Source organism: Aphelocoma coerulescens, unplaced genomic scaffold, assembly GCF_041296385.1.
Source record: "Aphelocoma coerulescens isolate FSJ_1873_10779 unplaced genomic scaffold, UR_Acoe_1.0 HiC_scaffold_552, whole genome shotgun sequence".
Classification (NCBI taxonomy): domain Eukaryota; kingdom Metazoa; phylum Chordata; class Aves; order Passeriformes; family Corvidae; genus Aphelocoma; species Aphelocoma coerulescens.
The window spans coordinates 29,712-40,112 of NW_027183897.1; the positions used below are offsets into that span (position 1 = coordinate 29,712).

A 10,401-nucleotide genomic window follows, 5' to 3' on the forward strand; every position below is an offset into this window, starting at 1 on the left:
GGTGATTTTGGGGCGGTTCTGGGGCAGTTTTGGGTGGTTTTGGGGCGGTTTTGGGGTGATTTTGGGGCGGTTCTGGGTGATTTTGGGTGGTTCTGGGTGGTTTTGGGGTGGTTTGGGGTGGTTTTGGGGCGGTTCTGGGTGATTTTGGGTCAGTTCTGGGTGATTTTGGGGTGGTTCTGGGTGTTTTTGGGGCGCCTTCAGGCGCACGGCTCGAAGGGCAGGGTGGTGACGCCGCCGTGCAGCTCCAGCCCCGCCTGGGCCCAGGCCACGAGGTCGCCACGGGCCGGGGAGCGGCACTGGGCCAGCGCGGCCACCTCGGGCGGGGCCAGGGCGCGGCTCCACAGGTGGAACTCGGCCAGCTCGCCCACGAACGCCTGCGTGGCATCGAAACGGCCCCCGAGGGCGTCCTGCGGGACCGGCGGGCACCGGTGAGCAGCGAGCCCCGGCACAGCTGGGCACAGCTGGGGGCACTCAGACACACCTGGGCACACCTGGGCACACTCAGACACACCTGGGCCCAGCTGGGGGCACACCTGGGCACACCTGAGGCTCTCCACAACCACACCTGGGGGCATCTGAGCTCAAACAGCCACACCTGGGCACAGCTGGGGGCACTCAAGACACACCTGGGCACAGCCCTGACACACCTGGGCACATTTGAGGGGCACTCAGGCACACCTGAGCTCACACAGCCACAGCTGGGCACAGCTGGGCACAGCTGGGGGCACTCAGACGCACCTGGGCACACCTGGGGCTCTCCACAGCCACACCTGGGCACACCTGGGCACACTCAGACACACCTGGGCCCAGCTGGGGGCACACCTGGGCACACCTGAGGCTCTCCACAACCACACCTGGGCACAGCTGGGGCACACCTGGGCACACTCAGACACACCTGGGCACACCTGGGCACACCTGAAGCTCTCCACAGCCACACCTGGGCACACCTGGGCACACTCAGACACACCCGGGCACACCTGGGCACACCTGAGCCCCCTCCCCCCCCCGTACCTGCTCCTGGCCCAGCACCAGGACCCCGTGGGGGCGCAGGGGGTGGCCCGGGGCGAGCCCCTCCCCCCGCCCGCGGGGGACCCCGTCCTGGAAGCTCCTCCAGGTGCCCCCCGAGGCCGCCCAGGTGACACAAAGGTGCTGCCACCTGCCCGGGGCCGGCGACAGCGACAGCGCGGCCGCCTGGGGGCACAGAACGCCCGGTTAGCCCTGAATGGGCCCCAGTTAGCCCCGAACGGGTCCCAGTTAGCCCTGAATTGGTCCCAGTTAGCCCCGAATGGGCCCCAGTTAGCCCCGAACGGGCCCCGGTTAGCCCCAAATGGGCCCCAGTTAGCCCCGAATTGGCTCGAATTAGCCCCGAACGGGCCCCAGTTAGCCCTGAATGGGTCCCAGTTATCCCCGAACGGGCCCCAGTTAGCCCCGAATTGGCCCGAATTATCCCCGAACGGGCCCAGTTAGCCCCGAACGGGCCCCAGTTAGCCCCGAATGGGCCCCAGTTAGCCCCAAATTGGCCCCAGTTAGCCCCGAATTGGTCCCAGTTAGCCCCGAATGGGCCCCAGTTAGCCCCGAACGGGTCCCGGTTAGTCCCGAACGGGCCCAGTTAGCCCCGAACGGGCCCCAGTTAGCCCCAAATTGGTCCCAGTTAGCCCCGAATTGGCCCCAGTTAGCCCCGAATTGGCCCCAGTTAGCCCTGAACGGGCCCTGGTTAGCCCCAAATTGGCCCCGGTTAGCCCAGAATGGGCTCCAATTAGCCCCGAACGGGCCCCAGTTAGCCCCAAATTGGCCCCAATTAGCCCCGAATGGGCCCCACTTAGCCCCGAATGGGCCCCAGTTAGCCCCAAATGGGCCCAAATTAGCCCAGAATTGTCCCGAATTGTCCCGAATTAGCCCCGAATTGTGCCCAAATTATCCCCAAATCATCCCCAGATTACCCCCAAATTAGCCCCAATCGTCCCCCGAATCATCCCCCAAATCATCCCCAAATTGTCCCAAATTGTCCCAAATTGTCCCCAAATTATCCCTGAATTATCCCCGCATTATCCCCGAATTGTCCCCAAATCGTCCCCGAATCGTCCTCGAATTGTGCCCAAATTATCCCCGAATCATCCCCAATTTAGCCCCAATCGTCCCCCAAATCATCCCCAAATTGTCCCCAAATCGTGCCCGAATTACTCCCAAATTATCCCCAAAACTCCCCAAATTATCCCCAAATTGTCTCCAAATTATTGTCCCCGATTTGTCCCCGGATTCCACAGAAACGGCACCGAAACAGCCCCAACACAGCTCCAAAAAAAGCCCCAGAATGCCCAAAAAAACACCAAAAAAAGCCCCCAAAAAACCCCCAAAAATCCCAAGAAAACCCCAAAACCTCCCAAAAAATCCCAAAAAAATCCCCTAAAAAATCCCCCCAAAAAACCCCAAATTCCCCCAAAAACCCCCAAACCCCCATCCTCACCTGGTTGTCCACCAGCAGCTCGAGCGGGCGCCCGCCCCGAAATCGCCCCCAAATCCACCCAAAAAAATCCCCCAAAAAACCCCCACCCCACCCCCCCCAAAAAAATCCCCAGCCCCCAAAAAATCCCAAAAAACCTCCAAAAAATCCCAGAAAAATCCCCAAAAAAATCCCCAAAAAATCCCCAAAAAAGCCCCCAAAACCCCCCCCAAAAATCCAAAAAAATCCAAAAACATCCCCAAAAAATCCGCAAAAAGTCCCAAAACATCCCAAAAAGTCCCCAAAAAAATCCCAAAAAATCCCAACAAATCCCAAAAAGTCCCCAAAAAATCCCAAAAAAGTCCCAAAAACTCCCCAAAAAACCCCTAAAAAAATCCCAAAAAATCCAAAAAAACCCCTGAAAAAATCCCAAAAAATCCCCCAAAAAACCCCCAAACCCCTCAAAAAAATCCCAAAAAATCCCAAAAAAATCCCCCAAAAAATCCCCCCAAAAAATCCCAAAAAATCCCCAAAAAATCCCAAAAAACCCTCTAAAAAAATCCAAAAAAATCCAAAAAAAATCCCCCAAAATAAAAAAAAAAATCCCCAAAAAATCCCCAAAAAGCCCTGAATAAATCCCTAAAAATCCCAAAAAATCCCCCAAAAAACCCCCCAAACCCCCCCAAACCCCGCCGTCCTCACCTGGTCGTCCACCAGCAGCTCGAGCGGGCGCCCGCCCCAGGCCAGCAGCACCAGCTCGTTGGGCTGCCCGGGCGCGGCGTAGGAGAAGGGGGTGCCCAGGTTGGGGGCGCGGGCGGGGCGCAGCCAGAGGCAGGCGGAGAGGGCGCGCACGGGGCCGCGCACGGGGCCGCGGGCGCGCGCGAACAGGTAATCCGTGCGCAGCGGGAACGCCACGCGGAAGCCGGCCCGGCCGCCTGGAGGGGGCACAGAGAGAGAGAGGGGGGGGAGGGGGGGAGAGAACGGCGCAGGAGGAATCCCGGGAGGGACCCCAAAAACCAAAACATTCAGTCCCCAAAAAATCCCGTTCGCCCCAAAAAAAAAAACCCCCAAAAAATCCCGTTCGTCCCCAAAAAAAAAAACCCCAAAAAATCCCGTTCGCCCCAAAAAAAACCCCCAAAAAATCCCGTTCGTCCCAAAAAAAAAACCCCAAAAAATCCCGTTCGCCCCAAAAAAAAAAAAACCAAAAAATCCCGTTCATCCCAAAAAAAAAAACGCCCAAAAAATCCCGTTCGCCCCAAAAAAAAAAAAAAACCAAAAAATCCCGTTCGTCCCAAAAAAAAAAACCCCAAAAAATCCCGTTTGTCCCAAAAATAACCCCCAAAAAATCCCGTTCGCCCCAAAAAAAAAAAAACCCAAAAAATCCCGTTCGTCCCAAAAAAAAACCCCCAAAAAATCCCGTTCGCCCCAAAAAAAAAAAACCCCAAAAAATCCCGTTCGCCCCAAAAAAAAAAAAAAAACCAAAAAATCCCGTTCGTCCCAAAAAAAAACCCCCAAAAAATCCCGTTCGCCCCAAAAAAAAAACCCCAAAAAATCCCGTTCGTCCCAAAAAAAAAACCCCCAAAAAATCCCGTTCGCCCCAAAAAAAAAACCCCAAAAAATCCCGTTCGCCCCAAAAAAAAAAACCCCCAAAAAATCCCGTTCGCCCCAAAAAAAAAAAACCCAAAAAATCCCGTTCGCCCCAAAAAAAAAAACCCCAAAAAATCCCGTTCGCCCCCCAAAAAAAAACCCCCAAAAAATCCCGTTCGTCCCAAAAAAAACCCCAAAAAATCCCGTTCGCCCCAAAAAAAAAACCCCCAAAAAATCCCGTTCGCCCCAAAAAAAAAAAACCCAAAAAATCCCGTTCGCCCCAAAAATAAAAACCCCAAAAAATCCCGTTCGTCCCCAAAAAAAAAAAACCCAAAAAATCCCGTTCGCCCCCCAAAAAAAAAACCCCCAAAAAATCCCGTTCGTCCCAAAAAAAAAAACCCCAAAAAATCCCGTTCGCCCCAAAAAAAAAAACCCCAAAAAATCCCGTTCGCCCCAAAAAAAAAACCCCAAAAAATCCCGTTCGCCCCAAAAAAAAAACCCCAAAAAATCCCGTTCGCCCCAAAAAAAAAACCCCCAAAAAATCCCGTTCGCCCCAAAAAAAAAAAAACCCCAAAAATCCCGTTCGTCCCAAAAAAAAACCCCAAAAAATCCCGTTCGCCCCCAAAAAAAAAACCCCCAAAAAATCCCGTTCGGCCCAAAAAAAACCCCCAAAAAATCCCGTTCGCCCCAAAAGAAAAACCCCAAAAAATTCTTGTTTGTCTCAAAAAAAAAAACCCCAAAAAATCCCGTTCGCCCCAAAAAAAAACCCCAAAAAATCCCGTTCGCCCCAAAAAAAACCCCAAAAAATCCCGTTCGCCCCAAAAAAAAAAAAACCCAAAAAATCCCGTTCGCCCCAAAAAAAACCCCCAAAAAATCCCGTTCGCCCCAAAAAAAAAAACCCCAAAAAATCCCGTTCGCCCAAAAAAAAAAAAAACCAAAAAATCCCGTTCGTCCCAAAAAAAAACCCCCAAAAAATCCCGTTCGCCCCAAAAAAAAAACCCCAAAAAATCCCGTTCGCCCCAAAAAAAAAAAAACCCAAAAAATCCCGTTCGCCCCAAAAAAAAAACCCCCAAAAAATCCCGTTCGTCCCAAAAAAAAACCCCAAAAAATCCCGTTCGCCCCAAAAAAAAAACCCCAAAAAAATCCCGTTCGCACCAAAAAAAAAACCCCAAAAAATCCCGTTCGCCCCCAAAAAAAAAACCCCCAAAAAATCCCGTTCGTCCCAAAAAAAACCCCAAAAAATCCCGTTCGCCCCAAAAAAAAAAACCCCCAAAAAATCCCGTTCGCCCCAAAAAAAAAACCCCAAAAAATCCCGTTCGCCCCAAAAAAAAACCCCCAAAAAATCCCATTTGCCCCAAAAAAAACCCCCAAAAAATCCCGTTCGGCCCAAAAAAAAAACCCCCAAAAAATCTTGTTTGTCTCAAAATGAAGCACAACCCCAAAAAATCGCATTAGCCCCAAAAAGGAAAAAAACAACCCAAAAAATCCTGTTTGCCTCAAAAAAAAACAACCCCAAAAAATCCCGTTTGTCCCAAAAATAACCCCCAAAAAATCCCGTTCGCCCCAAAAAAAAAACCCCCAAAAAATCTTGTTTGTCTCAAAATGAAACACAACCCCAAAAAAATCCCGTTTGTCCCAAAAATGGCCCAAAATGGGCGCTGAAGTCGGGGCAGAAGTGGCGCTGCTGGAGGTACCAAATCCACCCTGAATCCACCCAAAATTCTCCCCAAACTCAGCCAAATCCACCCTGAATTCCACCCAAAATTCTCCCCTTAAATCGCCCAAATTCACCCCCGAAATCAGCCCGAAAATCCCAGTCCAGAGGCTCCCAAATCCCCCCAAATTTGCCCCAAATCCACCCCAAAATCCTCCCCAAACTCTCCCAAATTAACCCCCAAAAATCCCTTCTCAAAATCCCCCCAAATCCCCCGAAAATCCCAATCCCAAGGATCCCAAAACTCCCCAATTCTCCCCCAAATCCCCTCAAATTCCCAGTCCCAGAAAATCCCCAAAATCCCCCCAAATTCTGCCCCAAATTCCCCCCAAATTCCCCAATCCTGGGACTCCGAAACCTCCGGAATTCTGGAATTCCCATCCCAGACCATCCCAAAATCCCCCAAATCCCCCCCAAATTACCCCAAAATCCCCCCAAACCCTCCCAAAATCCCCCAAAATGACCCAAATCCCCCCCAAAATCCCCCCCAAAATCCCCCAAATCCCCCCAAAATTCCCCCCAAAATCCTCCCAAAATCCCCCCAAACCCACCCAAAATCCCCCACAATCCCCCCACAATCCCCCCAAAATCCCCCAAAATCCCCAAATCCCCCCAAAATCCCCCAAATCCCCCCCAAATCCGCAAAATCCCCCCCAAAATCCCCAAATCCCCCCAAAATCCCAAAATCCCCCCCAAAATCCCCTCCCCCCTCACCCAGGTGCTCCTCGTGCTCCTCCTCCTCCTCCTCCTCCCCCTCCCCGCGGTCGCCATGGCGACGGCCCCAGGGATGCTCGGCGTGGTTGCCATGGTTACCGCGGTGGTCGCCGTGCAGGTGCAGCCGGTTGCCATGGGAACCGTCCTCCAGGCCGTTCCCGGGCTTCCCGTCGCCGTGGCGACCGCGCTGGTTGCCATGGAGACCGGGCGGGTGGTTGCTAAGGAGGAGGCCGGTGTGGTTGCCATGGTAACCGCGGAAAAGGAGCCCGTGGGGCGAGGAGGGGGCGGCGGCCTTGGCGTGGTCACCGTGGTAACCGTGGGGATGGTTGCCGTGGAAACCGTGGGGGTGGTGGTTGCCATGGAGACCGTGGGGATGCTTCTCGTGGTGGTCACCGTGGTGGTTGCCATGGAGAGTGCCGTGGTTGCCATGGAGACTTTGGGGATGCTTCTCGTGGTCACCATGGAGACCATGGGGGCTGTGGTTGCCATGGAGACCGTGGGGATGCTTCTCGTGGTCGTCATGGAAACCATGGGGGTGGTGGTTGCCATGGAGAGCATCGTGGTTGCCATGGAGACCGTGGGGATGTTTCTCATGGTGGTCACCGTGGCGGTTGCCATGGAGATATTCGTGGTTGCCATGGAGACCGTGGAGATGCTTCTCGTGGTGGTCACCGTGGTGGTTGCCATGGAGACCATGAGGATTCTTCTCGTGGTGGTCGCCATGGAGACCGTGGGGGTCGTGGTTGCCATGGTGACCATGGGGATGCTTCTCGTGGTGGTCGCTGTGGTGGTTGCCATGGAGACCGTGGGGATGCTTCTCGTGCTGGTCACCATGGTGGTTGCCATGGAGATCATCATGGTTGCCATGGTGACCATGGGAATGCTTCTCGTGGTGGTCGCCGTGGTGGTTGCCATGGAGACCATCGTGGTCGCCATGGTGACCGTGGGGATGCTTCTCGTGGTCTCCATGGACACCGTGGGGATGCTGGTTGCCATGGAGACCGCCGTGGTCACCGTGGAGACCGTGGGGATGCTTCTCGTGGTGGTCGCCGTGGTGGTTGCCATGGAGACCGTCGTGGTGGTGGCCGTGGTGGTTGCCATGGAAACCGTGGTGATGCGTCTCCTGGTGGTCGCCATGGTGACCGTCGTGGTCGCCGTGGAGACCGTGGGGATGCTTCTCGTGGTGGTCGCCGTGGTGGTTGCCATGGAGATCGTGGTGGTCGCCGTGGTGGCCGTGGGGATGCTGGCGGTGGTCGCCGTGGTGCCGGCCGCCGGGGCGGTTGCCATGGTGACGGGAGGCGTTGCCGTGGAGACGCAGCTGCAGCTCCAGGGCCCCGATCTTCCTCTGCAGGGCCTCGCGCAGCCCCGAGGCGTTCCCGCTCTGGGGGGGGAGGGGAGCCCGAAGTGACCCCCGAGGGACCCCGGAGGGACCCCGGAGTGACCCCAGAGTGACCCCGGAGGGACCACCCCGAAAATGAGCCCAAAGTGACCCCGGAGGGACCCCCCAAAGTGACCCCAGAGTGACCCCGGAGTGACCCCGGAGTGACCCCAGAGTGACCCCGGAGTGACCCCAGAGGAACCCCCCAAAGTGACCCCAAAGTGACCCCGGAGTGACCCCAGAGTGACCCCAGAGAGACCCCGGAGTGACCACCCCGAAAACGAGCCCAAAGTGACCCCGGAGTGACCCCGGAGGGACCCCCCAAAGTGACCCCCCAAAGTGACCCCAGAGTGACCCTGGAGTGACCACCCCGAAAACGAGCCCAAGCTGAGGCAAAGTGACCCCAAAATGACCCCAAAATGACCCTAAAAGTGACCCCAAAGTGACCCCACAGTGACCCCAAAGTGACACCCCAAACACGAGCCTGAGCCGAAGCAAAGTGACCCCAAAATGACCCCAAAAGGACCCCAAAGTGACCCCAGAGAACCGCCCGAACACGAGCCCAAAGTGACCCCAGAGTGACCCCAGAGTGACCCCAAAGTGACCCCAAAGTGACCCTGGAGTGACCCCAGGAGGCCCCGCCCCTCCTCTTTAACCCCTCCCCCTCCCTCCAGCCCCTCCCCCTCCCGTTTAACCCTTTCCCCTCCCCCTCCCCCTCTGGCCCCTCCCCCCTCCCATTTAACCCTTCCCCCTCTGGCCCCTCCCCTCCCTCCTCTGGCCCCTCCCTCTCCTCTTTGGCCCCTCCCCCTCTGGCCCCTCCCTCTCCCTTTTTGGCCCCTCCCCCTCCCAATTAACCCTTTCCCCTCCCCCCCTCTGGCCCCTCCCCCTTTGGCCTCTCCCCGTTTGCCCCCTCCCCCGTCTGGCCCCTCCCCCTCCCTCTTGGCCCCTCCCCCTCCCGTTTAACCCTTTCCCCTCCCCCCTTTGGCCCCTCCCCCCCCATTTAACCCTTTCCCCTCAGGCCCCTCCCCCTCCCGTTTAACCCTTTCTGCTCCCCCCTTTGGCCCCTCTCCCTCCCATTTAACCCCTCCCCCTCCCATTTAACCCCTCCCCTTTGCCCCCTCCCCCTCCCCCGGCCCCTCCCCCTCACCTGCAGCTCCCGCAGCCGCTCCCGCAGCCCCTGCAGGGCCCTCAGGGACCCTTCGGCCTCCTCCTCCTCCTCCTGCCCCTCCCCCCCCTCCTCCTCCCGCCCCTCCCCCTCCTCCCGGCACCGCCCGGCCCCGCCCCCCCAGGCCCCGCCCCCTCCGGGGGCCACGCCCGGCCAGGCCACGCCCCCTTCGGCCGGGGGGGGGAGGGGCGTGCAGAGGAAGCGGAGGGGGGAGGGGCCGAGGGGGGAGGGGGGTGGGGGAGGGGCGGCGGCGGCCAGGAGGGTGAGGAGGGGGAGGAGGGGGAGGGGCCGGGGCATGGCGGGGCGCCTCGGTCGGTTGATTAATTGATTAATTAACTGATTAATGAGCAGCCGGGAATTAACGAGCGAGCGAGCGATCCAGCGAGGGTGGGGGAGGGGCGGCGTCCGGGCGGCTGCGGAGGGGGGGGGGGGGGAGAGGGGGGGGAGGGGTGAGCGAGGGCCCCTCCCCCACCTTTGTGACCCCCCCCCCCCCCACCCCTTTAATTCTCCCACCCCCTCCCCCCGCTCACCCGCAGCCCCTCCCCCACCCTCGGAATCCCCCTCCGCCCCTCCACCCACCCTCCGAATCCCCCTCTGCCCCCTCCCCCCACCCTCCGAATCCCCCTCTGCCCCCTCCCCCCCTCACCTTTCTCACCCCTCCCCCCCCCCTCCCCTGCAGCCCCTCCGCCCCTCCCCCACCCCCGGAATCCCCTCCCGCCCCTCCCCCACCCCCCTCTCCCCCCTCCCCCACCCCCTGTCCCCCCCTCCCGCCCCTCCCCCCTCACCTGTGTCGCCCCCTCCCCTCTCCCGCTCCGGCCGCCGGTGCCTCTTAATGGTTTTTACTGGGATTTACTGGGACGGGCGAGGGGGGAGGGGCGGGGGGGGATCAGGGCGGCTCAAGGGGGGGGGGAGGGGCTGGACGGGGGGGGAGGGGCCGGCGCTGCCCAGTCCGGACCAGTTTGGAGCTCCCACTTCAAACCAGTTTGGGGTTCCCAGTCCAGACCAGTTTGGGGGTTCTGGGCTCCCAGTCCGGACCAGTTTGGGGCTCCCAGTCCAGACCAGTTTGGGGGTTTGGGGCTCCCAGTCGAGACCAGTTCCCCCCTTCCAGTCCAAACCAGTGTAAACCAGTTCCTCCCAGTCCGAATCAACCCAAACCAGTTCAAACCAGTCCCTTCCAGTGTAAACCAGTCCCTTCCAATATAAACTTCTTCCTCCCAGTCCCAACCAACCCAAACCAGTATAAACCAGCCCAGACCACTCCAAACCAATATAAACCACTCCCTTGCAGCCCAAACCAGTTCGAACCAGTGCCTCCCAGTATAAACCAGGCCAAACCAGTCCAAACCAGTCCCTTGCAGCCCAAACCAGTTCAAACCAGTACCTCCCCATATAAAGCAGCGCAA

At 57.7% G+C, this 10,401-nt stretch overlaps 1 protein-coding gene across 1 annotated transcript; it reads right to left on the bottom strand.

Annotated features, from left to right (window-relative positions):
- Positions 1-197: 197 nt before the first annotated feature.
- On the bottom strand, positions 198-6,512 carry LOC138101854 (neuronal pentraxin-1-like). Its single transcript, XM_068999615.1, has 5 exons — positions 6,456-6,512; positions 5,722-5,731; positions 3,143-3,375; positions 1,012-1,191; positions 198-407 (listed from the first exon to the last, which is right to left on the bottom strand). Exons 1-5 carry the CDS (start codon positions 6,510-6,512, stop codon positions 198-200), a joined length of 690 nt encoding a protein of 229 aa, XP_068855716.1.
- Positions 6,513-10,401: the final 3,889 nt, after the last annotated feature.